Source organism: Eleutherodactylus coqui, chromosome 1 (genome assembly GCF_035609145.1).
Source record: "Eleutherodactylus coqui strain aEleCoq1 chromosome 1, aEleCoq1.hap1, whole genome shotgun sequence".
NCBI classification, from domain to species: Eukaryota; Metazoa; Chordata; class Amphibia; order Anura; family Eleutherodactylidae; genus Eleutherodactylus; species Eleutherodactylus coqui.
In genome coordinates, this window is record NC_089837.1 from 51,119,562 (window position 1) to 51,146,036 (window position 26,475).

Consider the following 26,475-nt stretch of genomic DNA (forward strand, 5'->3'; position numbering starts at 1 on the left):
GTAATTGAAATCACCTTTTGAACTCCACTCTATCTAATATCTAATACCTCAATGCTGCATAATCACCAATAATGCCTATTCCACACAAGTCCGCATAATTTGGAAGAAATTTTGGCCTGTGTAAGAAGCAGATACAGATTTACTGAGTGTCATAAAAGAAATCAGCGAAGAAAGATCAGAAAAGCGCCAGGGAAAGCACCAAAAGGTGGTTGCCCAGGTGCCTCACCTGTTGTCCCAATAATGGTTCATAAAAGTTCTCTTCGTATGCCAAATGCATCCAGTGGTAAGGGGAGAAGAGCACAGATTTTAGGGATCTTTTAATTTAAAAAGTCCACAGCACATGAAAACAAAAAGGATTAATCCAAAATCAAAAGAATCCTGCGCTCATAGGTAGAATATATACCTAAAAACATAACCTAGGTTGCACCAATGATGAAAGTAAAAAACTTAGTTGAGAGGAGGGGGATATGATCATTACAGAAGCCACCTCCTAATGATGGTGCAGGACCTTATTCAATCTGGGTGTCAGATGGAGATATAAGGAACACCGGCCATAGGAATAGTATTCAGCTTGTTATTTAATATTTAATCATATAAGACAGCAGAGTACAATAACACTGGTGATGCGTTTCTGTGCACACAGGCACCTAAATTACAAGCACTAGACAGTTGGGCTGGAAAGTGGGCGGACCCAGGGTGACGCAACTCCGCCAATCCACTGTAAACCGGGTCGTGTGGGATCACTATGAAGCACATGATGTGTGGTCCACCTGATCAAGAGAGGGTGTACATCCACTGTCGATCCCTTCTCTAGGTGCCGGTGTTACCTCTACTGGATGAGGGAGACCACGTGGTGACGCCATGTGCAGACGTCACCCCACTAGCACTCTATGACACGTGGCGTCTACTTGGAATGCACGTTCTGCATTCCATAATACCAGCCTACTCTGCACCTGTGCAATGCTCCTCCATATAGCAGTCTGGATGTCTGCATGTTGAGAGATAAAGGGCAGGTAAAGTTGTGGTGCCTTTACCTGCTATCTTGTATCAGCAAGTATATAGCTGCTTCCTGTGCTTTTACTCTACAGTCTGGAACCAATTGGATTTTCTGTTCAGACTGTCTAAATCCAGAGGTATTGAAAAAAGGCTTTTATATTTTATATTTATACTATATATTACACCAGATGTGAATAATGAAGACAAATATCAGTACTAGAGATGAGCAAGCATGCTCACTAAGGCTAACTACTCAAGCGAGTAGTGCCTTATTTGAGTATCTGCTCGCTCGTCTCTAAAGATTCGGCTGCCGACGGGGAGCGGCGGGGAGGGGAGATCTCTCTTTCCCTCTCTCCCCCCCTCACTCCACCCTGCTCACCGTCGCAACTCACCTCTCATCCGCGCCGGCAGCTGACTCTTTAGAGACAAGTGGACAGTAGTTAGCCTTAGCGAGTATGCTCGCTCATCTCTAATCAGCACTAGAGATGAGTGAACATACTCGTTTCGAGTAATTACTTGATCGAGCACTGCGATTTTCGAGTACTTCCATACTCGGGTGAAAAGATTCGGAGGGCGCCGGTGGGCGGGGGGAGGTGTGGCGGAGCGGGGGGTAGCAGCGGGGAACAGGGGGGAGCCCTCTCTCTCTCCCTCCCCCCCCCCTACTCCCCGCTGCAACCACCCACTCACCGACAGCGCCCCCCGAATCTTTTCGCCCGAGTACGGAAGTACTCGAAAATCGCGGCGCTCGGGCGAAAAAGGGGCATGGCCGAGTAGGTTCGCTCATCTCTAATCAGCACCCATTATTGTTAGGCATGATATATGGAAATTCAATTATATTGCTATTAGTGATAATATTAGTATGATTAGTAGCATTACAATAACCACCAAGCATTCTAGTAAGTTATAGCAAATTATCATATAACTTTATTAAACTTATTATAGAAAATCATGAAATATTGGGATTTGTAAAGCCTATCTATAAAACCTATTGGATGTCAAGTACAAAAACCAATAATATTTAAAACAGTGTGTTTATTGCATAAAACTTTGGGAGCCTTTTAATCAAACACCGATGCGTACAAAGCTGATGCGGTAATGTTGCAGATTCATTGATTTAATCTTGTCTTTATATCCAGAACAATTTGTTTAACAGCCGGTAGCATCAGGTTTGCTTACCAACATAATGCAACCCGACACACAAGTGGTGACATCATCAGGGTGGAGGTGCGGTAAAATATACAGAGCATGTGGTCACGTAATAATTCATGTGCCCGGTCACGTAACCTCCAGTGATGTGTAAACCCAGTACTACCTTTTGCCAGCACTCTTGTAATGATGTAGATAGTGTGCCCCAGATTAAATCATTTTTGGGCTCCTGTGAGTGGTGAGATCTGACTGGCTTTGCAATCTATCAATCAGAGTATGATGATGTCATTGCTGTTTATGTTCTGATACTTAATGATGATGTCACAAGAGGATATATAAATGGGGATTCTTTAGTGTGGAACATCCGTAAACCCCATACCCTCTGATGTTGCCATAATATATGGCAAAACATGTCAGAGGGGCTTTGCAGACCATTTTAACAGCAGCTATGTGCCTCTTAGGGTGGTTTCACAGCTGCACCCGAGGTTCTGGTTTCCTGCTCCATTTGGGAACCGCGCTGTACGAACCCCATTGACTATAAGGGGGTATGTTTGGTTTCCGCTAAGCTGTCTAGCTTTTAGATGTAAGAAAAGGCGGTGCATGCTGTGGTATTCTGAGCCGGACAAATGTAGATGTGAAACTGGCCTTAAATTGTCCTATATACAGTGATGGTCCATGAAATGTATCTAATTGTCAATCAGGCAGTTTAATTGAGACAGATAGGTGCGGGAGCCGTGTTTATAACTTACACTTCACATTAATAATAACCAACAATAAAGTTACATTTTAATAGTTGCGAGGAGCATGGCAGGGCCAGAAGGGCTTATGGACAACATATAAAAAGTTAATTCTTAAATTTGAACACCTGGTTCTTTAGGAGTCAATTAAAACTTATGTCTTTACTGTTTACCCAAATATAGTGGCAAATACACACCTATGCCCGTGCCTGGTGCTATAGCTCACTGTAGCTCACTGCAATTAGTACAAATGCAAGTGAACTGCACTACGACGGTTGGGCCATTATTACATTTCATTAAGCCCCTTTAATTGTATACAGTAATAATTCACAAACAGCGCTGTAAACACAAGAATCCATGAGAAATCGCATTACAAAACAAAACAAAGAAAAAGCCTATTAAAATATTGAGCATTATTGGATATTTAAAAAAATAACCCCACCACATTCTGGCCTCTCTCCCCGGGTTCCATCACAGGTTGCCATATACATCGCCAGAGATGGCATTATGATGTTGACTGCGCTAAACTCTCTGGCACAAATGTGGGAGACAAATGTAACACAGCTCAACCTGACTCCTTATTGGTCTCTGTGGGATATGGAAGTCTATGGTTTCATCTAGATCTACATCTATAAATAATAATCTTTATTTGTATAGCGCTAACTTATTCCACAGCTTTTTTCATCAATTTACATAAAAATTTGTGATGAAACCCAGGGTCAGGGGCCTTAACCTGGCATGAACAGGCCCTAAGGGTGAACACCCACTTGCGTTTTTTTAACGCTGCGATATCACTGCATTTTTGTTTTACGCGGTCGTCAATGGGACTTTCTAATGTTAAAAATGCATCGAAAGTTTGTGCTTTGCAATTTTTGTGCGATGCGTTTCTAACATTAAAAAGACCCATTGACAATTGCGTTAAAAAATTGCAGCGATATTGCAGTGTTAAAAAACGCAAGTGGGTAAGAGCCCTCATAGTATTAATAAGTATGCAAAACTTAATGATAAAGGTGACTTCAAGCTGTATCACAAATCATGTTATGTTCCAGCATTACAATAAATGCCTGATAGGCTACTGTATTAAAGTGAACCTACATATGCCATATGTCTAAGTGTGGCACGCATCTACTATATGTTAGGGAGCACACACTGTATTATCTAATTGCTCTGTTATCTTTGTATCTTCTGTTTGGATAGAAAATGTCAAGAAACCCGCAAGAGAGGAAATGCGTTGGGACTTTATTTTTTTTAATCCGGACTTTTTTTTTTAGGGCTAGCCCCGACTATGGGTGGTTATTCTTTTTGTGGGTAACATAGGCAGTGTAGGTGCAGCAGCAGAGGGCAAGCTGGCACAGACATGTTGGGATTTATAGCATTTAGATAAATACCAGGGAGGGATGACCATAACAGTAAATAATTAGTCCAGAGACAAGGAATGTGAAAGGATTGTGAGATCTCTCATCCAGACCTGCAAACAAGGCAGATGGAACAATACCTTTTCAGCACCACCTATTGGATGGCAGCATTCCTTCAAATCAATGTATGAGTTTTTACCAAGTCTGTAAAACAATGATTGGGAATAGCACCCCTTCTGGGTGCTCTCCTTGGGGAGAGATGATGCCGTCCCAAGACCCACTCACCCCCCCAGGCACCTCGCTATAGCACTAGATAAATACCAGAGACAGAGGGTAAGGTGGCACAGACATGTTGGGATTTATAGCATTTAGATAAATACCAGGGAGGGATGACCATAACAGTAAATAATTAGTCCAGAGACAAGGAATGTGAGAGGATTGTGAGATCACTCCTCCAGACCTGCAAACAAGGCAGATGGAACAATACCTTTGCATTACCACCTATTGGATGGCAGCATTCCTTCAAATCAATGTATGAGTTTTTACCAAGTCTGTAAAACAATGATTGGGAATAGCACCCCTTCTGGGTCCCATGACCCACTCACCCCCCAGGCACCTCGCTATATCATGTATTTTTGTGAGCCATTAAAAAGTATCATATCTACAAGATTACTTGATTTCTCTTACTGAACACAATCACATATCTTTATCCCTGAGACACGCTCCCCCCCCCCCCCCCCTTCCCCCAGGTTTCCTTTTGGAAAATCGAAGTTAAGTACTTGCTGTACACTGACTGAGTTTTGTAAGAAAAATATTGTATATACCTGTAGTACTTAAAGGAAATAGAAATTGTATATTTCTTTCATACTTAAAGAGGACGTGTTAACATTTTTGTCCTATGCCCTACAAATAATAGAAAATCAGGCCTAAACTGTACTGGGGGCTTACTAACAGTAAAGTAAGTCAAATACCACTATTTATCCACTGTTCTGTCCTCCCTATGAGTGGAGCATAAGTAGACAGGCAGATGACCTTCCTTGCAAAACAATGACGATGGAGCAATGTCCACTTTCAACTTTATGACATGGTAGAGGTAAAACTGTGAAACAAAGAAATAATGCACTTAGCAATGTACACTAACATAGCAGTACATAGAATACATTACATATGTGTGAAGACAGGCAGCATGTAATACAGCCATGAGAGATGATAGGCACGCAAGCGGATACAGTAGGACACATGCTATACTATCTGAATAACACACATAAGACCAGAAACTATAAAAGGGGTATAATCATGGAACTGGAAACATAATAAACACAGAATGTTAAGGGTAGGATATCAGGTAGAAGTTATCACATACCGATGATGCCACTGTGAGCCTGGATAACGAAGATTTCCAGAGGGTCTCTAGAACAGTCCAGACATGAAGAGAATGTACCAGAAAATGGCTACTGTAGGCTGAGCTGATGATGTCACCGAGGTCATGGGTAAAAGATACAACATCCCGCAGAGAACAAAATAGACTGAGGCTCAGTATATAAATGCCCACTAAATGGAGCCCTAACAGAAAGTCCAACTAGTAATGCCAGAAATAAACCAATACCATAATACATTATACAGTACAGATAATCTCACTGCACAAGACTGCAGAAGGCATGACACTCCCCATTTGGTAACCGAAGGTTACCACATTAAGACCTCTTTGTCGTGAGTAATAAAATTAGTTCAGTAACAGGTCTGAAGAAGAGTTTAGGCTCATTTTGTTTGCACAATTTGACTTCCACCTTTCTGACTTTCCCATCTTCACTAGGAAAAACCTTGGGTGCGAGTCCCATAGGTCATTCGTTTCTTTTTAACTGAGAGTCCTTGACAAGAACAACATTGCCAACTTCCATGTTGAGTTTACTGGAATGCCAGTCCCTGGTGTTTAGTCTGTTCATGGTAGTGCTGCACAAGTAAAGATAAGATCGTTAGGGAGTATTATAGAATGGCAAGCTGCAAATTTGAGACACGTCCTCCAACTCTCAACAACCCATTAGCTTCCATATATGGGTCAAGTTTCCTGAGGGAACTATATTTAGGCACATTCTTTTAATTTTGGAGTAATTCTAGTTCCCTTTCGTAAAACCTCTTGTTGCACACAATGGATGATAACATCCTTGGCCCATGTAAGTTCATCCACTGTATAGCCCTTTTGACAGTGGTGCCAACCTCTGCAATGACTTGATCTTGCTGGCATGGCTCTGAAGGATCTGGCTATATGAATTAAGCAACTTACAGCACCTTTTTTAGTAACTTCCAAGTAGAGAACCTGTAAAAACGTTTAGATCTGAGCTGTTTGTTAGAAAGTGTTGGAATGAGTGTGGAAACTTGAGGGCGAACCTCTACATCGGAATCTGGGTTAAGCAGTTCATAGGTGCCTTTCTTGTGAGTATCCAGCACAGGTTTATAGGAGAAAGTTGGCCCTGTGAGCCATGTGGTGTTTTTAAGGAGTGATGCCGGTACAGCTCTTGTAGCATGATCTGCTGGGTTGTGGTCAGTCGGTACATAGTGCCACTGAGTAGGTTTTGATGACTTTCTAACCCTGTGGACTGTGTTATGCACATACACATAGAATCTCCTAGACTCATTGTAAATGTAGCCCAGCTCTACTTTGCTGTCTGTATGGATTCTGTGTCATCAAGTGTCATATCTAATTCTGTCACAATGAGTTCTGCTAGTTCTACTGCCAGCCTTGGTATAGTTGGTTCAGGAGCTGGTGCCAGTTTTGCCTTTCCCATCACGAACCCAATATGCGCTTGGCCCTTAATGTCAACTGTTTTGAGGTAGGCAACTGCAGCAATTGCTTTCACTGAGGCATCACAAAATAAACACAGCCTTTTAGACTTGACTTCTGCAAGAGGCATGTGTGCATACGGCCAAGAAACGTGTAGGTTGGACAACGCTTCTAGGGAGTCTCTCCACCTTACCCATAATGTCCCCTTCTCTGGGGAAAGTGAGGAGTCCCAATCGCATGTATCTGCAGTTAGGTCTCTGAGCTGCGTCTTACCTTTGATTGTCACAGGTGCTGCAAACCCGCGCAGCTCGTAGTTGCTGTTGATGGTAGATAGGACGACGCGTCGAATGAATAGTTTTGGCTTTTGATCCACCTGAAAGGTAAAAGTGTCATTATTAAGGTCCCAGTTGAGCTTTAGACTGCGCTGCAAAGGGTATTGTGGCCGTTGCCAAGTCTAGATCCTTCAGGTAATTGGCATGATCTTGAGTTGGGAAGGCTTCCATGACAACATTGCTGTTTGAAGCTATCTTATAGAGTTTGAGGTTTGAACAGACAAGCATATTTTGGGTTCTTTTGAGTAGGTCGGTTGCTGCATCTGGTGATGGAAGTGATTTCAGGCCATCATCCACAAAAAAATCTCTTTCTACAAACTGCCTAACATCTTGGCCATATACTCCTTCTCAGGCAGACCTTCTGAGTCCATAAGTGGCAACTGCAGGAGATGGTCTGTTGCCAAAAACATGTATTTTCATACGGTATTGTATTATGTCTTTGGTTTGGTTGTTGCCTCTAGCCAGAAGAATCTCAAGACGTTCCTATGTTCTTCTTTCACTAGAAAACAATGAAACATCTGCTGTATGTCGGCAACAATGGAAGTTAATCCTTTACAGAACCTAATGAGCACTCCTAGAAGTGTACTATTGAGATCTGGTCTGGTCATGAGAACATCATTGAGGGAGAGTCCTTCACACTGTGAACTGGAGTCAAATACTACCCGGATCTGTCCTGGCTTCTTAGGGTGGTAGATACCAATGATTGGTAGGTACCAGTGATCCTCCTTTTCTCTTAGAGGTAGAGCAACTTCCGCATAACCATTTTCACATATCTTCCCATGAATGTGAAGAAATGTTCACTCATATCTGTTCTTCTTAGGAGGTTGCGTCTGAGTGAGGAAAATCGCTTCAGTGCTTGATCTCTGTTGTCGGGAAGATGGCGTCTCTGAGTTTTGAAAAGAAGTGCTGCCACCCAACTGTTTGTTTTATCTTTGAAAAAAACCCTGTTCCATTATATTCAAGAAGGCTTCCTCTTCAATAGAGGGGGGCAATTTTGTGGTAGTCTTTTGTCCTTTGGAAACTGTGCATTCTAACTGGTCTCTGTCCTCGTCACAGAAATGGGTCCCGATTTCCATAGAGTCGGAGTATGAAATACTGTTAGGTTTGTCTCTTATCAGGAACCTGTTATAACAAGGCTGGAAAAAGGATGGACGTCCATTTTCCAATGTATTAGTGCAAAAGGAATTTACCGTGGATGATTTGTGGATGTTTCCTAGGCAGACGTCACCTACAATGACCCATTCTAGGTCTGGTTTCTGTTCAAATGGAGAATTGTGAGGACCATGTACCTGTTTTCTGACCTTGTGGACTCTTATGATGTCCCTTCCAAGCAGAAGCACTATTTGAGCCTTTGGATTTAAAGCAGGGATTAGATGGGCCATGGTCTTCAAGTGCCTATGTGGTAATGCTGCTTCAGGCATAGGAATCTCCTCTCTGTTTTTTGGAATTTGATAACATTCTATCAGTATAGGTAGAGGCAGGGATGTTTCACCATCCATGGATTCGATTTGAAAACCAGTAGCTCTTCTTCCGGCTTCTTCGGTCACACCTGTGCAAGTCTTAAGTGAATATGGAGAGCTATATCCTTCAATGTTGAAGATGTCAAAGAAAGTAGAGCTGGCAAGGGACCTGTTGCTTTGATCGTCAAGAATAGTATACAACCTTACAGCCATTTCTTTGTGTCCAATTGGATAAACTTTAACAAAACAAATCTTGGAGCAGGATTTACCTCGAGGCCCTCTCCGCAGAATTGGGTACACTGTGGTGACACTTCAGGAGATACTGTGACTTTCTCTTCCCCATCATGCTCTGTGGCCTGGTCTGAAGGCGTGAGAGTCCATGGGGCGGGCTCAGGATTTAAGGCTGTGGTATGCTCCTTACTATCACATTCTGAACACTCGATGTTTGCTGTACAGTCTTTCGCCTGATGAGACATTGAGGCACAACACCTGTAGCAAATTTGGTTTTCCTTGAGAAAGGCTTTCCGGTCCTTAAGAGGTCTTTCTATGAATCATCTACATTTCGGCAATGGGTGAGGCTTCTTATGTAGAGGGCAGTCTTTACAAGGGTCTCTTGTTAAGGGATGCACAGCAGACATGCTGGTTTTGTGTTCTGCAACAGGGGTAGCATTCAGGTTACAAAGTGAAGCAGGTTTGTTTGTTCTGGTGTAAGCGGTCTCAAATGTTGAGAAGTCAAAACTCGGGTCATTCCTAGACTTTGATTGTTGGCGTATGAAATCCACAAAAAAAGGAGAATGGAGGGGATGAGAGGTCATACTGTTGTTTGTTCTTGGAGCCTTGATTAATCCACTTTTCTTGTAGACTGTAAGGTAATACTGTACAATGGGGTTGACACCACGTGCTGTGTCTAAAAATCGAGACCTTGCAAGTCTCTTTCACCTTTAGCAACTTCGAGTTCCATCAGCAGATCACTTAATTCTCTCAGCCTCTGAAATCTTTTATTGGGAATCTTAGGAAAATCCTTAATCCTTTTGAAGAGTGCGTTTTCTACCACTTCTGGTAAGCCATAACACTCCTCCAGTCTTTCCCATATCATGTTTAGTCCTCTGCTTTGGTAGTTAATGTTGATGTCTCTAATTCGCTTTGCATGTTCTGCTGACTTGTTGCCTAACCATTTGACTAGGAGGTCAACTTCTTCCCTTACAGACAGGTCGAGATCTTCTGTCATATTCCTGAATGAAGAGCTCCATGCTCTATAGCCTTCAGGTCTGTCATTAAACTTCATGAGGCCTTTAGTTATTAGCTCACGTCGTGCAAAGAATTTGACGAGGTCTTTCATACCTTGATCTCTGCGTGGTAGATCTGAAGGTAAGTTGCTTTGTGGAGGTCCTAGTGAGTTACCGTGATTCTTTGACATGCTGCTACGGTAATAGTCACTGCCTACAGGTTCCTTCTTATTGGTGCTGACTGCGGTACTCCAAACATTTGTTGGTTCAAGCTCATGTTGTACTGAGGGCCGACTGAATACTAAACTGCTATCTAATTTGATGTTGGGCATTTGGTCTGCTGAGGTTGCTTGCTGTGTTACCAGATGCTGGCGGAGGTCTTTTTGGAGGTTTGACTCTTCTCCTGGATCTGAACACAAGTCGTCACCCGACTTAGCATGTAGCTGTACATAGTCCAAAGTACGCTGAGGATTGTCTTGGTGACCAGAATTGGGCCTAGATATGTTGCTGAATCTTTCACTTGCGTAGATTGCTGCTTCTTCCAAAGCCTCTGCTTGGGCCACAGCAGCTGCAGCTTCTTTCTCTACTGATAGTTTTTCCAGTGCTGCTTCCATGCGTGCTTTCTCTACTTTTAATTGCCTTTCTTGCTCGGCATAATGTACTCACATTTTGTCAGCTTCCGCTTTTGCACGAGCAATGGTGACTATAGAGCTATTCACTGACCCTTTTGAGCTTCTGGAGCTAGCTGAGATGTGAGACCTTGTCTCATGCAGTCCAGTTTCTAAGGTTGACATGGTGACGCTCCGGACCAGCTTACACGCTTGCCGCCATAGTGGTCATCCTGTAGCAGTATCTCTGTGTATAGCACTAAGCGTGGTTCGGTATCCTGCACTCTAGACTGCTGGTGGCCTGAGTCCAGCCTGTGAGAAGTCCCTGTTTCTCTATCCACTCTGTATGGGGCTGTCATTTTACTATTCTGTCCTCCCTATTAGTGGAGCATAAGTAAACAGGCAGATAACATCCCCTGCAACACAATGACAAGGGAGCAATGCCCGCTTTCAACTTTATGGCAAGGTAGAGGTAAAACGACAATACCACTGTGAGCCTGGATAACGAAGATTTCCAGAGGGTATCTAGAACAGTCCAGATATGTAGAAGAGAATGTACCTAGAAAAATGGCTACTGTAGGCTGAGCTGATGATGTCATCAAATGTGTGGGTAAAAGATACAGCATCCCACAGAGGACAAAATAGACTGAGGCTCAGTATGTAAATGCCCACTAGATGGAGCCCTAACAGAAAGTCCAACTAGTAATGCCAGAAATAAACCAATACCATAATACATTATACAGTACAGACAATCTTACTGTACAAAGACTGCTGAAGGCACGACACACACTTCTAATGTCTTATAATTATACAATCATTCTTTCTAAAAAATCAAGCACCTAGAAGATGTCTGAATTAAATGAAATTTTCTATATGTGATTGCAACATTGATATAAGTAAGTGATTACAATATCAGAGCAAAAGGATAATTTTATTGTACACGATGTGATATGGGTGGACTTGGAGGCTCTAGTACCCTGTTGTACAGTCTCTAGCTTAGATAAAAGATGTGATACGGGTGGGGATGAAGGCTCTAGTACCCTGTTTGGCTGCCTCTAGCTTAGATGCAAGATATGACATGGGTGGGTATGGAGGCTCTAGCACCCTGTAGAACCACCTCTAGCTTGGATACAAGATGTGATGCAGAGGGGCATGGAAGCTCTTGTACCCTGTTGGGCTGCCTCTAGCTTGGATGCAATATATGATATGGTTGGGAATAGATGCATACAGGTTCCATATGGTATCCTGCAGCTTATTGCTCCATATTTGCTGTATCTGAGCCTCTAGATCATGCAAACTCATAGGTTGCTGAAATTGGCATTCCAGATGGCCCCATACATTTTTCATAGCCAAAAATCTGGTGACCGGGAAAATAATGGAAGTGTGGCAATGTTGTGGAGTTATTCCTGTGACATCCTTGCTGTGTGAACCTTGGCATTATCCTGCTGGAAAATGGCTCTTGGAAGCCCTGCCATGAGAGTCAACAGATGTAGCTGCATGATGTCCTAAATGTAGCGCTGATCTGTGATTGACCCTTCTACGACTACTAGAGGTGACCGGCTGTCATATGCAATGACCCCCAGACCATCACACTAGTGGGGGCAGTATGCTGCTAAACAACAAAGGCAGGATTGAGGTGCTCATCCCAAGGTTTCCGGACAAGAACACTGCTGTTGTCAGTGCCCAATCTAAACATCTATTTTTTGCCGAAGACATAGCAGTCCAGTTTTGTCATTCATGACACCACTGCAAATATGGGGGACGGTGAGTGTCAATGAGCACTGTGACACCAAATTTCCTTCATTCAAGCACCTGGAAATGGTCCCGACAGACACAGAAGCCTGTAACAGTGGTGCCATTTGTCTCTAGATGGTAGATAATGAAACAGTTGGAGGTGCTTGTTGGATGATGAGACGATCCTCTTTACCGTTGAGGCCATCCTGAGCCCGATTACCTAGTATGCATGTATTCACTGTTTCCAACACCTCCTAACAGTCGGGTCAGAATGGCCGAAGTAACAGGCAATTTTCACATTTCAATAATGCACCCCTTTCAAACTCTATTATTAATTAAGTGAAATCTTTTTAATTGCATCGTAGAGGCGTCTAGTGGTCAACAAGCTCTACACAAGCAGAAAAAGAGGTCCACTACACACAAATAGCCTGAGAGCCTTTTCATAGCTCCAGCATGCAGCCACAACTCTAAACATTTCCACATTTGCCTGAGATGTAACTGCATTGCTTGTTTTGCAGCAAAACAACAATTCCTTCTAGGGGCTTGATTTTTTTTTAACAAAAAGTGTAAGTATGTTATACAAAATTATTTTCGAATATAATAAAAGAAAAGTGAATATCACTGCTGCTATACTTTATAATGCTTTCTTTCACATCGTAGAGTAAACCAAATAAAAGGGTGGTTAGCATTGTGCTAACATATAACAATTTAAAGTGACCCTCTAGTCCAGGGATAAAGTTTTGTCCCGGGATTGGAGTCAGAGTTACATTACCTGCTATTGGTCTTCTGTGCCACTGTCACCCCAAGCCATTGACTCAAGGCCCTATTTTTAGCTGTCTAAGATGGCTGCCCAATTTTCTAACTACCTAATGTACACTGTAAGCTACTCTGTGATTGGCCAGTACAGATTACATGAGCAGCTCTGGCCAATCAAAGAGCTTGTATAGTGCATCAGTAATTTAACACTACCAATGCACTGTGTGTATTAGGTAGTCAGAAGATTGTGCCAGCCATCTTGAATGACCAAAAAAAGGGCCCAGAACTGGCAGATTGAATAGACAATGGCACAGAAGGACAATGGCAGGTAATAATTCCCCCCCTGCAAACCTTGGATTGAATGGTGTCCGGGAAGCAAAAGTTCGCTTTAAGACTAAAATATCTACAATTAATACAGTCTCTTTCTAACACTTTTAAAAACTTTTATAAACAGGAGTTAAATTCATCAAATTTATTAAGAGAAGCACAACTCTTTATTAATTTGGCACATCTTTTAACTGTGTGTGTACCAGACAAACAAATATATGCAAGCTTGAGTCAGCCTAGATTTGTGCCACAATTAACATCATTTTCTGGTGTAAATTATAGCAAATCTGTAAGTTCATGAGAGGCCATGTCCCTCCCACCAAGCCCTGCCCGAAAAAACAAAAATTGGTGTACATTTCTGCACACATAGGTGGTGCACCAGAAACAAACTATTTTTTACACAAAAAAATGGTCCAAATGGCTTAATAAATTCCTCTTTATGAGTAGGAGCTCCATCTGCATCATGTAAGCCAAGCTGCATGGATTTCTACTATGTGTACTTTGATTTTTCTGCTCTAAAATATCAGATTTTTTTTGCAACCTCCTGGTCCTGGAATTCCTTTTCTACCATTTGTTTCTGTTGGGATCTCACAGCTGGACGAATTCAAGTGATATAGAGTGGAGATTATGTGTGGGGAGGTATCGAGAGATTAGGGTAGATATGAATATAGTAGGCAGGTTGTGGACTGGAAATTACATTTGGGAAGTATCCGAATGTTAGGTCAAAGGAGACAGGTTGTGGATAGAGATGTACGGAGGGGAAAGGGTGTGGACTAGAGAGTGTGGGGAGGTGTTGGAATATCAACCTTTACCAATCCAATTTCCCTCCCACTCGCATTCTCCCCAGCTCTTATTTATTTTAGGTGAGAACACGCCTTGTGGATTTCTTGGAATTACTCAACAGAAACACATAAAAATGAACTCTAAATCATGAGTTTATTAGCAATTTTTAAAAAAATTAAAAGTGAGTCAATGTGCATCTTACACTGTATAGAGGTAGTAATCTCACCCGGTGCCTAAGAGGGCCCTATAGCTCTACCTGTATTATAAATGGCACATGGTACAAATTTTGCATAAGGGTCTAGAATCTCCAGGTTACACCTCTGCCTTGCCCCCTCCATATGGACAGCAAAGTTAACCCCACCTCCATTTTAATTTGTATTGTACAGGATATATTTACAGAACAGTAATAAGTATGTACAGTTTTGTCATTATATTTTTACACATTTACATTTTCTTGGACCCCTTTCTCAATTTAGGTCTGGACTTATTTTGGGTTTTTTCTATTTACACTACTATATGTAGCAGCATTGTCCCATCATCTTCTAAGTATTTGTTGTACTTCACAGAAGTTGCATTTTTCATTTCCATGGTTTTGCTCACAAGTGTGACCTTACTGTAAAGTTCACACAGATCTGGTAAATGTTCCTGGGGAGGCGTTCACAAGTTAGCTGCAGGGTCCAATACTTTCTATTTACAACCCTGTAACGTTTAATAAGACTGTTGGTAAGGCGGAGCATGTGCCTGATACATAAGAAATTACCCTCTGTACAGTAGTGCCATCAGTAGTGGTGAAATAGTAAATGTGGATCTACTTGTAGACTTCATACTGGGGATCAGAAGATTTTAATCTTTGGCCATTTCATTTGACACAGCTGAGGAAGAACTGCTTTCTCGAAAGTTTGTTTTCCATTGAGTCCTTGACCAGTCATATAGAATGTAAAGCTCATTAAGGAATTGTACAGAGACTCATAAATCTTGGCCAGTGCCATTAGTACTAATATAGGTGACTAATGTACACTAGCCTTGAGCAGGGCAAATATAAGGAGAATCATGCACATATAAGAAGAAGGCCAAGGAGGAGGTGCAATAAGTGACTGTGGCTCTTATCACCGTTATGGGGGCATTGGGGAGATCTTCCTCACGATATTTCGTGAAGGGGTGTGAATCTCGCACATGTGTGTTTGAATTTAGGTACGCTGTGACTATCAGCATTCTCTTGTTAACCCTATTCTAGGTAACCCGCAGTGACGGCTTCATTAAATGTAACTCTTAATATGGTAATGCTTGGGCGTAAGGCTAGTTAAATACTGGCGGGTGATGATCATTAGCACTTCACCTTTACATAGGTGTTTTGAATTTGTAATTTTACATTTTTGTATATATATGTGTCATCTTGTCTTTATGCACCACGCATGATTAAGACCTAGTGACAGGTCGAAAAGTCGCTGGTGTTTTTTTACTCTGGAGGAATAAAGAATATAAGCCTTATTTCATCTCATGCTGCCTGGACTGCATATACTTTCTTGGATGATGTTCTGGTCCTGATCCGGACCTCAAAGCCGGGCGTTGCATCTTGTTTTCCTTGCCTTGAGAATCAGGCGTGTATAACACCAGGAGACTCTTGTGGTCTTCAGTTGCTGATGTTCATAATGCTTTACTTACGTTATGGGGGCATTGGAATTTCTGAAAAAGGACATGCAAAAAAAGAATTGTAGCATCTTCTGTCCATCCTTTGTCTTTCCTACCCTGGTAGAACTTGTTACTCAGTCTCCACAAAAGTAGATGCCATGGTAAAGTTTTTCACTTCTGCCCTAAATGTTCAGTTTGGGTAATTGTCAACACATTTACAATTATTTGGTCTGTCTGTCAGGAAGAAATATTTGACATAAGATTGATGAAAATCATTGTCTATCTGCGAGACACAGCACAGATTTCATAAGGCTTGGGGGCATTTGTAGCCCCAAGGGTTGGAGTAAGATCCAGTTCAGCGCCAGGTGTTGAGTGAAATGTGAAGTTTTGTAGTAGTGATGTAAAAAAGAGAAATAGCTCCATTTTGGCCAAGGTCTCACCGGCGCAGCTTCTTTTCCCTAGAAAGCGAAACAAATATAAACATGAATATATTCATACTGTATTCTTACTTTGGTCACTTAAAATAAACCCACCAGGTCCTATAATACCTAAGAACTAAAGTTATGGGCTCGTAGGAGAGGGGGAACTGAGTACAAGGATGCCAGGAAGCCGTCACGCAGTGTACACACATTGGGAACGATTTATTAAGACCAGGTTTCCATACGCCAATTATTTTTTTCTTATGTTAGTCTCGTTACCCCTTCATATGTTAATCCCACAGAATTTAGCGACTTTTTTATGCTAAAAAAGGCTTTATAAATCTCCCCAGTATCCTTTCATAGAGGGCTCATATTGATGGGATTAGGCTACCTGTCCATGGCCATGACGGAGAATTGCTAGCGATATTCTGCCACGGAGGAGGAGGCGGGAGCACTGATAGGTTTCAGCGATGAGCCTATCTAGTGAATAGGCTCACCACGGAAAATCTCGGCAATTTGCAGCATGTGGTGATTTCAATACCGCGAGCAGAGAATCGCTATTATTCTCTGCTCATGGATGTCGGCTTGCGCTTTCTATTGGTAACCTTTGGAAAACTTTTCATAGCATGATCCATGGGCGATTTATCACAAGTAAATCATTGCTTGTGAACAGGCAGCCTAAAGAGTTGAGTCTTTTGCACACACTAAGTGCTGACTTCGAAGACAGACAGCCAACAGTGTAAGGGGGCAGGTCAGTATGACAGACATATTCTTTGACTGAACTACCTCCTTCCCTCACCTCTAAATGTTTACATTTAGGTTATTCGGCTCATAGGACCGGACATGATCTATAATGTGTAAAAGGCCTTGATATATTCAACATTTAAATCCGTATTTTATCCCTTTTTTGAGTGTGTTTGGGTTTTTTATAATTTTTGGGGTTTTTTTTCTTAGTTTTAGTTCAGCGATCCAATAAATTTGCTTGAAACTCCACATTAAATGAGATTTTTTGAGACTTACCCTATTATAGGCCATTAATGCTTTCTGTATCAATTTTTAATTGGTAGGAGTCCAATCTTGCAGAACTCTGAAATCTGTAGAGTAAAGGGGGTTCCTTATCTGTATAGGTGGATGTGCCTGATACTGCAGCTCAGTCTAATTTAACTAGGCCAGTATGGAGGTTTAGTGGTTAGTATTATTGCTTCACTCCACAGGGTTTAAATCTAGTGAAGTACAACATTTGCATGAAGTTTGTATGTTCTCCCCATGTTTGTGTTAGTTTCCTCCATGTCCTGCAGTTTTTCCCCATACTCCAAAACATGCTGGCTTTCTAAGAAATCTGGCTCATGTATGTTTGAACAGAAATTAGATTGTTGGAGAGCCGTGCTGGTGAACAAGGTGTAATTTGATTGATGAAAATATTACTATAGTACTGTGGAATATGTTGCTGCCACATAAGTAACAGAAAAAAAAGTTAAATCAATTAGGGCAACACCAATGACCACTTTTATACATATGGTCCAGTGCCAGTTTAGACAATGAAGGGGACATACGATTCACTCTTGTTAACTAAGGCTTCTCAGGGGTGGGGCCCCCTAAATCAAACATTAATATCCTAAGGATAAAACACAAATGTATAAATCCTGGAAACCCCATTTAAAGTGTCTTTTGGTCTTGACAGTTTAATACAAATGACTAGAAGAATGCACTTTCTCTTCAATAGTATGGAGAAAAGTAAAGTGTTTTCAACATGTACAGTAGTTATTAATATTTGGATTCAAATTCATAATATTGTAGTTTAGAGATAATCCTACCCAAGGAAAAGCCATTTATTATTAATGTTACCTATTGAGAATGGTATGAAGGCCTCGTTTTTCTTAAAATTTCCAGCAGAGTCAAGAAAATGTTCTGGATAAAATTCATATGGTTTCTCAAAGTAAGCCTTATCTCGAAGAGCCGAATGTAGCAGTGCGACCACAGTTGTTCCCTGGAAGAAAAGAGTAGGTTATGTATAAAATATGTCAAATCAATGTAGATGCAGAAAAAATAAATGGTCCCAAAAAGTTAATCAATTTCCTAAAGATCCAATAAATAAAGCAAAAAATAAAAGTAATTAAAATCATAACACAGCAAATACACTATAATAATAAATTCTGCAAGGGCTGGGATAAGCTATTCAGAGGAAGGTTGGCTCATCTGCTATAGGCTGGGTGTGATTATGCTGTCATATCCTTCCTAGTTGCAGAACTTTAAGTTCTATGGGCAGAGACTTTTTGGACAAAACCCTGATTGCTCTCTCTCAGCTCTCTTTTATTAAAATTGTTTATACTTCTGCCATTATTGGTGTTGTAAATTATTTTTTTCCCTAACAACTACTTTAGAGGGGTTTTTTTTATTTCCTCTGGATTAACACTATAGAAATATAGGTTAGACTTCACAGACATGGATCTTTCTTCAACCTTAACAGATATATGCTAATTAAAGCTATGGTTGCCCTTCTTATTAAAGATATTTATTTAGTGTGTTGGTTGAGTCCCAATGAAGGACGTTTTGTAGGTGACTGGGTTTTAGTTCCCTGCAGTCCTGTCTATGATAATATATAGTCCTATAAAGGTTTTAAAATGTATACTGAAAAAATAGTAATAGGAGGAGACTATGGGGTGATCTTGTCTGGGTCTATGGCCAGTGATATCATTTGTTGTGATTTTTGAATGGCCCAACAGGAAAACAACAGGTGACAGAATACCTTTGGAATAAAGTAGCCTCTAAATGTGATATCTTGAGTTGGTGAATGCGGAACAGCAGCTGGTGCAATATCCCCAAACCTCATAATTTCATGAATCACAGCGTCAGTATAGGGCATTTGCTTCCTATGCTCCATTTGAGGATGGGTTGATCCGATCACTTGTTCAATTTCACTTTGAACTTTTTCTGTAGGGATAGAGGTATATAAATATGTTCACATTATATTCCATGTTAATCTTTCTAAACAGGTTGTCTATTCTTTTAACATTTGGGTGCAGCCAGCTACCTTTAAGGGTCTTGTACCTGGTCCAATAATTGAGTAAGAACATTCATCCGAATGTTCTTTTGTTCAAACATTAGACTGTGTAAAAGTGCAAATGATCAACCAACAAATAAGCCAATGCTCGTTTGTCAACTGATCGGATTGTTTATGCTAGCATAAAAATGTTTCTTAGTCAGCCAATAACAGCTCTATGGGGAAGAATGATTATATTTATGAATGTCTGTTCCATAACAGACTCTAACTTGATCTGTGAAAGGTCTGGTATACAAGTACCAATCAACAAGACCGAATAGGGGAGCAAACTGCTCTGCATACAAATTATGGTTTCATGGCTGTCTGGAACATCTCATAATCTGGTACCATCAGGTTCCCTTGATGTAGTTCCTTCAGAAAGTTTCCTCTATCTTTCAAAGAGCTCTCAAGCACTTCCTAAGTCATCGTGACAGTTAAATCTTGAGGTGCCAAATCACTTGGCAATATGCAGGTGAAAATGAATAAGTTGCACCCAGGCTCTGGTGCTTGAGAGGGTCAATAAAATATATAAAAGTGGAGAGATTTATATTGTAAAACTGTATATATGTTTTTAATGATAGATCTTACGTTGGATTTCTGGATATTTCATCATGAGTAGAATAGCCCATCTCAATGTGGTTGATGTGGTCTCCATTCCAGCCCCAAACAAATCTACTACCAGAGAAATCAGATTTTCATTGTGGAAATAATTTGTGGATTCTGTCTTTCCCTGGGAAAATAAGAACACAATTCTATAAAATATTGTCTTTATATCTAGAATTTTTACCTTATATAATACATATTTACCCAATGTGCTATTACAGATCGGAACTTAAAAACAGGTCAGTTTGGGGAGAAGGGCTAATTGTAAACCATTTAATCTGCCATTGTGATGCATCAACAGAATAGAAAAACAAGCCCATATAACATCCTTCAGATAATGCCTTAAGCTGACAGCACAGCTACCATTTGGCCTACACTTGACATAAAGTAGTGCTTCCCTAGCAAAGTACAACCTACTCCAGTAAACTATACCAAAGTATGTCAACGGCAATGATTATGCACTGAACCACGTATTGCAAGCACAACATGGAGCCCAATACGGTATCAGAGCCCAGGTCCATCAGAGGATTCTATAGTTGGCCAGTCTCTATTTGTAAACTCAACATATCTTCATTAAACATCTGTAATGATTGTAAAGTATTTAGCATATTCTAATTGCCTAATGGTATTATTTGCATAATGAATTGAATACATTGTGTTGTGGGATTTTTTGCCTTTTGCATTTTTTTAGTATTTTTCTCTCTCAATTTTCTTTTGATAACAACGTAGATTGTTCACCATACCTCTTGTTGCTTGGCAAGGAAGGCATCAATGAGGTTCCTCTGGTCATTTATGTCCAGCTCTTGCTTTTGCTTTGTGAATGTTGCTTTTATAAATTCTTCCAACCCTTTAACATTTTCTAAAATTTTTTCGTGAGCTCCAGGCAACCATTTTGCCAGAGATGGATAAGAATTGTAGAGCTATGGGAAACGGGGAATAAAAAAAAGCTAAGTTTAATCAATTAAATTTGAAGAAACAGAAAAAAAGTTTTGAGATGCTATTTAGTTTCTAGTAAATTTTATTTTTTCCAGTGAAAATGATATGAAAATGAAACCTATAGATGTAATATAAAAAGGCAATAATGTAATAATCACTTACAACAACCGCAGGGCTGCTAAAAAGTTTGACATTTTGATTGAACAGACCCATAAGTTGCAGTATGGTTGGATCCTCATAATCAAATCTTTTACTCAGCAGTATAGAAACAATTATATTAGTTACTGCAGCATTTATATTGGTAGCATTATCAAAGGGCTTTCCTGAAAAAAGAAACAAAAAACAAGGAAATATATAATTTCTCAACTTTTATTGATATTTATTCAACACACCCTTTTGCTTCCTTTCTTACATGTCTAGAATGTGCATCAGAGAGGCCATCTCAACCTACAAAAGTAACATGCACAGGATATATCGTAAATGTCTAATAGGTAGGGGTGTCTGATAAGTGACCCCACTTTGCAATATAAGGTGCTGGTCTGTAAATAGGTAAGGCCAAGGGGAACCAGTGTCACTCAACTGTTTCTGTAACTCTCAATGGAGTTGAGGGAGCTATGTTTATTCATGACAAGGTATTCATGACAGACGGACATAATATGTCTTTAAGTGGAATATCCCTTTGCAACTTGGTATTTTACATAGTGATGCTCTAAAGTGGAAATTGTAAATTAACCACTCACCTTCATATGATTTTATTTTCTGGATTAAGTTTTCAGATTCCTCAATAATCTTGTCTTCTATGGCTCTCTTCCCCATTCCATAATCTCGTAAGGTTGAGAGTGTAAATCTCCTCATCACTTTCCAGTTCTCTCCATTGGAAAATATAACACCTGAATGAAATGAATATGCAGTATATGATGCACAGTGCCTACAAGAATGATGTAGTAGATAGATAATATACTATGCACTATTATTATGGCACATGATAAGTGGGAGGCTTGGGAACTTTAGGTTGCATCTCTTCAAAGTCAAAGATCACTTTTCAATGGTCCAGGCAGTGGGCAATTCATGCAGCTTTTCGCATTCCAATAATGCCCTCCTTCTCAAACTCTGTTAACTGAGCAAAATCTTTGATTGCATCATAGAGGCATCTCTAGTGGTCAACAAGGACTATACAACTGGAAAAAAAGGTCCACTACAAACAAGCAGCATTTGAAAGCTTTTTTTTAGGTCAAGGGTGGAACCACTATTATGGTCTCAGATGTCAAGACTGTTCATCTAATCACACCACAACTCTAATATCTGACTGAGATGTAACTGCATGCTGAGTTTTGCAGCAAAACGACAACTTCTTCAAGTGCCTGGATTTTATTTTTTGACAAAGAGTGAGCTTTGATTTGGAAAAGAAAATATATCTAAGGTAATAATCAACACAAAGACTTACCATGGCCTTTCGATGTTGCTGTAAACATAGGTGTATCTGGTCTTTCCGAAAATATTTCAGCATGGTTGAGTAGAGCATCTTTAAGGGTCTCGTAACCACATAAGACAATTGTTTTAGACATTCCTAAGTGGAAACTGAAGACTGTGCCGTATTCTTTAGCCAACTGTGAATATAAGAAATGATCATATATGTTAATTACCAAGTGTCAAGAAATGTATTTACCCTATCCATGTATGCCTATAACAAGTAACCCACAAGTACTGTACAACAAAGTGCCTTTCAAAGTTCCATCAAGCTCGATCTACAGTATTTTGCCAAGCACAGTGGACATTATATACAAGCAGCGGTGGGCTATTGGCCTTTTTGAAACCATATTCATAGCTAGGAGCCTCAATCCTAGAAATAAAGAAGAGTCTGCTGATGCAATTTTTTTTTTCAATGTAAAGATTAACTTGACCATACCCATAAGACCATATTCAACTCAACATTGTAATTTCCATTTATGAAGCAAAAACCACAATGCAGTGCCAAATTAGTCATAAGATGGGTACCACTGGTGCCCAATGGATCCCACTGACTTATAATGACATGTTTCTAACTCCACCCTGGTATCCATCATTTTGAGAAAACAGTCATGCATGTGGTGCTATTCTTCACATTAAATCTTACAGCAACTGTAATGACGGTTCCAGCGGGAGCCGCCAATGCAAATGTAAATTTATTCCTACTCCTCCATGGTTTTACACTGCTGTCTACTCCACGAATAGGAACCTACAATTAAGCAGCTAATCATCAATCATTAATCTATTGGTATTACTTTACTTTCTGCACCAATCTCTACAGAGTAAGATCAGTACTAGAGAAGTTCGTTGGGCAGAATGCATCTATAATTGGTAGTTACTACAGTATATAAGCGGAGGACTCATGAAAGCTGGCGACAATATGGAACTGTATCACTTGAACTGGATACTGTTAGTATCCTGGCGACTCAAGGGGCCACCGGCCCTGTTACACAGGCTGTTGCTGTGCAGTGTAGGGGAGCCCCGCCAATCCTGGTAACCTGCCTCATCCACCGTGTTCTTCCTCTCCACCTCGTTGCTATGGCCACGGCGGGTGGCGGCCCGCGCCACGTCCTTCTCACCATGATGACCTGGCATGCATCCCTGGTCTCCGCCTGTCCTGCAGGGCTGGGGGTGGGCTTCCCAGCGTTTTGGTGAGTCTATTCTGTTGCTGTCAGGCTCCCTGCCCCAATCAGCTGCTGGGGCGGGAGCCCTGACAGCAATTAAACGACTCTGTGTCTTTCTGCTGGTGCCAGTGTTAGTTAGGTCTCTGCTGCTATCATGTCTTTTGGAATTGCCTGCCTCCTTGTTTTGACTATTCATTTGACCCAGACTTCACCCTCACCCCTTCTGTACCACAGACCTTCCTGTGGCCGACTCGGACTATCTGACTCCCCTCTGTGTTTATTTTGTTTTTTGTGTTGTCTGTATTGAGTCCCTGTGCTCCGCTTCCCTAGAAAGTGTAGGGACCGCAGCCCAGTTGTCACCCTGTTGTGGATAGGATTAGGGACTGCCCCCTGCCCGGACCCAGTCCTTGACAGATGCTTGTTTACCGTATTGTCAGGAAGGTGGATGTGGATCCACTTTGCAGGACACTGTATTGGCTTTGGGCTATCTGAGGAAAGAGCATCAAGGTAAACCCTAGTTTTCGCAAATGAACTCTGCAAGTGGGATGCCATTTTTTGCTGTGGGGTCCTTAAGCTGTTACACATGCAGATAGTCCCAGTTTATGTGACTGCTGAAAATCTAAACAGGAGTGTATTAGAGAAACAAGCTATAGTTAGGACTGGCAACAGAGGTGCATTATCGAGGTCCAGGATGAAGGTCAGGGCAGACAGCAAACAATAACAGAGTCCAGAATACAGAACCGAAGTCAGGGAGCACAAAAGTCAAAATAGTCAGTGGTGGTTAATGGTCAGAATCAGAATATACACAAACAAAGGATTTCCCTTAAATGGCTAATGTGACCATCTCCTAGGAGATGGATGCCTAATATAGCAGCTGCAGGAATGGGATTGGAGGTAGACTAGTTTAGGGAGATAACGCTGGGCTTTTAACATAGGGGGAAAATGTGTGTGAGCCCTACAGGTAGAGGACAGAACGTGGTGTGCAGGGTGGCAGTGTGCAGAGACAGCTGAGGCATGGGAGCGGCGGTGACGTGCCAGGACACATATGTCCTTAGTATCAAAAGACACATGAAATAGCTTGAGAGCCACACCATGACCACTGTGGGTATGACTTCTATTAAGGCCATTTTATTCTTCTGCGCAGTCTGCAGAAATCTCACAGATTCTTTCGAATGGGTGAAGAGGCAAAAGAAAAAAATTGCATCTCACTCGCAAGTTTCATCCAAGTGTGATTCGATTTTTCATTATTCCTTTTGAAGATACATGTTGTTTTCATGAGCATAAAAACCACATGTTCAGCGATGCGATGCAATTTTCTTACAAATCGCAACACACTTTACAAGTGTAATAAGGGTTGGCGTTTCTTAGACCAATATTGCTCGACCCGTGTGACTGCGCCCTAACTGGCTACCCCAGTTCCTTACTATATAATACTCTGTAAACAATGTGGTCACTCAGTCTTACCTCCATGAATGTTCTATAGGGTTTATCTATGTCCATCTGGTGAACATTCCCAATTATCGGTAAAGGTCTCGGTCCAGGGGGAAAGTTTTTGTAATTTCCTCGCTTCTGGTTCTTGAAAGCATTGACCAAAAATAAGATGACGACGACGGAGACGAGAAGTGCGATCGGGTCCATGGTGAGTGCGGGGTCGGTGAAATCTAGAAATAAGAGGCAAAGAGTAGTTTAGGTTTGAAAATTGTGGGGACATAACGATTGTCTGCAATGGCATATAAAGGAGAAGTAAACCTAGAAATCAGTGATGCAACCAGGCAGGGGGCATTTGTTCCGTCACACGAGCATATGCCTGTTTGCAGAATGGACGTAAGTTTTTTGCACATGCATCAGCATTCTTCACTGTAGTTCTTCACACTTCTATGAGGACCCTTAGGCTGGGTTCACATGGGATAGATTTGCCACGGAAATTCCATGCGGAATCCGCCCATGGCTCCTAATCCGGTTGCAAAAATCTCGTCCACACGGGGTGGACAATCCACTCCTCCCTATGGGGAGGGTTTTGAAGTTGCAGCTCTCCCGTGAAAATCTCGCGGCTTTTTGGTGCGGCCAAGCTGCGAGATTTCCACGGGATTTCCAGCCCATTGGAACCCAGCCTTAGTGCTTAAATCTGCTGAAAAATAGAGCATATTCTATTTCTTTTTGTGTGATTGAAATGTGCTTAAAGTACAGAAAATGAATGTACCCATTGAAATCAACTGGTTCTATTCTATGCACATTGCATGCGGAAATACGCCTGTGTGAAGCCGGCCGAACACTGAACAAACCCTTTAATGTAGAAGAAAGAATTTCCATTCACTAACAGCAAGCTGATATTGTAAAAATGGGTTGCTCTTCCTTCTGAAGGAATCTTTCGTTCGAATGATATAAGCTGATTTGCATACTTTTTCCCATGGATCATTGCCTGAAATGTCTTAATACACTCATTGGTCTCTTCAATGAGAACCAGTAACGCCCCCTCCTGACTTGAAATGGTAAAGAATTTATACACAAGATATATCAGAAAGTTACAGAACTTTTCATTTATATACTGGTTAAGATATAAGAGGCTACATGAACAGATAAGATCAGGATAACATTGTATTACCCAGAAGATATCCTGGAGTAAAGGAAAGGGTTAATGAAAAGATTAAGAATCTGTAGTCTTACGTGGAGTCCTGCAGTAAGAAATATTCAGGGGCCACAACACTCTGATCCCGTGTTCTCTCTTCAGTCCTCTGCATGTCGAGGACCTTTATACCAGTGTACAGAATAGTTCCGCCCAATAATTAACCCCTAAGTAGCCATGAATACATGAGTCATCACATCTCAATGACCCAACATGTCAAACGTTAACATGATACTGTGTATTAATGAGGAACTCATTTGCTCCCTTGCTTTCCAGGATGTGAGTGACAGGACTGTTCTGTCTTCAGATATTCCCATTTAGTTTTGCCCATCGGCCATCCAATTTATTTATTTTGA

General features: G+C 41.2%; 1 protein-coding gene across 1 annotated transcript; it reads right to left on the reverse strand.

The window, feature by feature from the left end:
• Positions 1 to 14,199: 14,199 nt before the first annotated feature.
• Positions 14,200 to 26,240, reverse strand: LOC136620798 (cytochrome P450 2K4-like). Its single transcript, XM_066595794.1, has 10 exons — positions 26,161 to 26,240; positions 24,961 to 25,157; positions 22,311 to 22,473; positions 21,607 to 21,756; positions 21,029 to 21,189; positions 20,674 to 20,850; positions 19,916 to 20,057; positions 19,034 to 19,218; positions 18,133 to 18,274; positions 14,200 to 16,326 (listed from the first exon to the last, which is right to left on the reverse strand). The coding sequence occupies exons 2-10, from the start codon at positions 25,132 to 25,134 to the stop codon at positions 16,148 to 16,150; spliced, it is 1,473 nt and encodes a 490-aa protein (XP_066451891.1). The 5' UTR covers positions 25,135 to 25,157; positions 26,161 to 26,240; the 3' UTR covers positions 14,200 to 16,147.
• Positions 26,241 to 26,475: the final 235 nt, after the last annotated feature.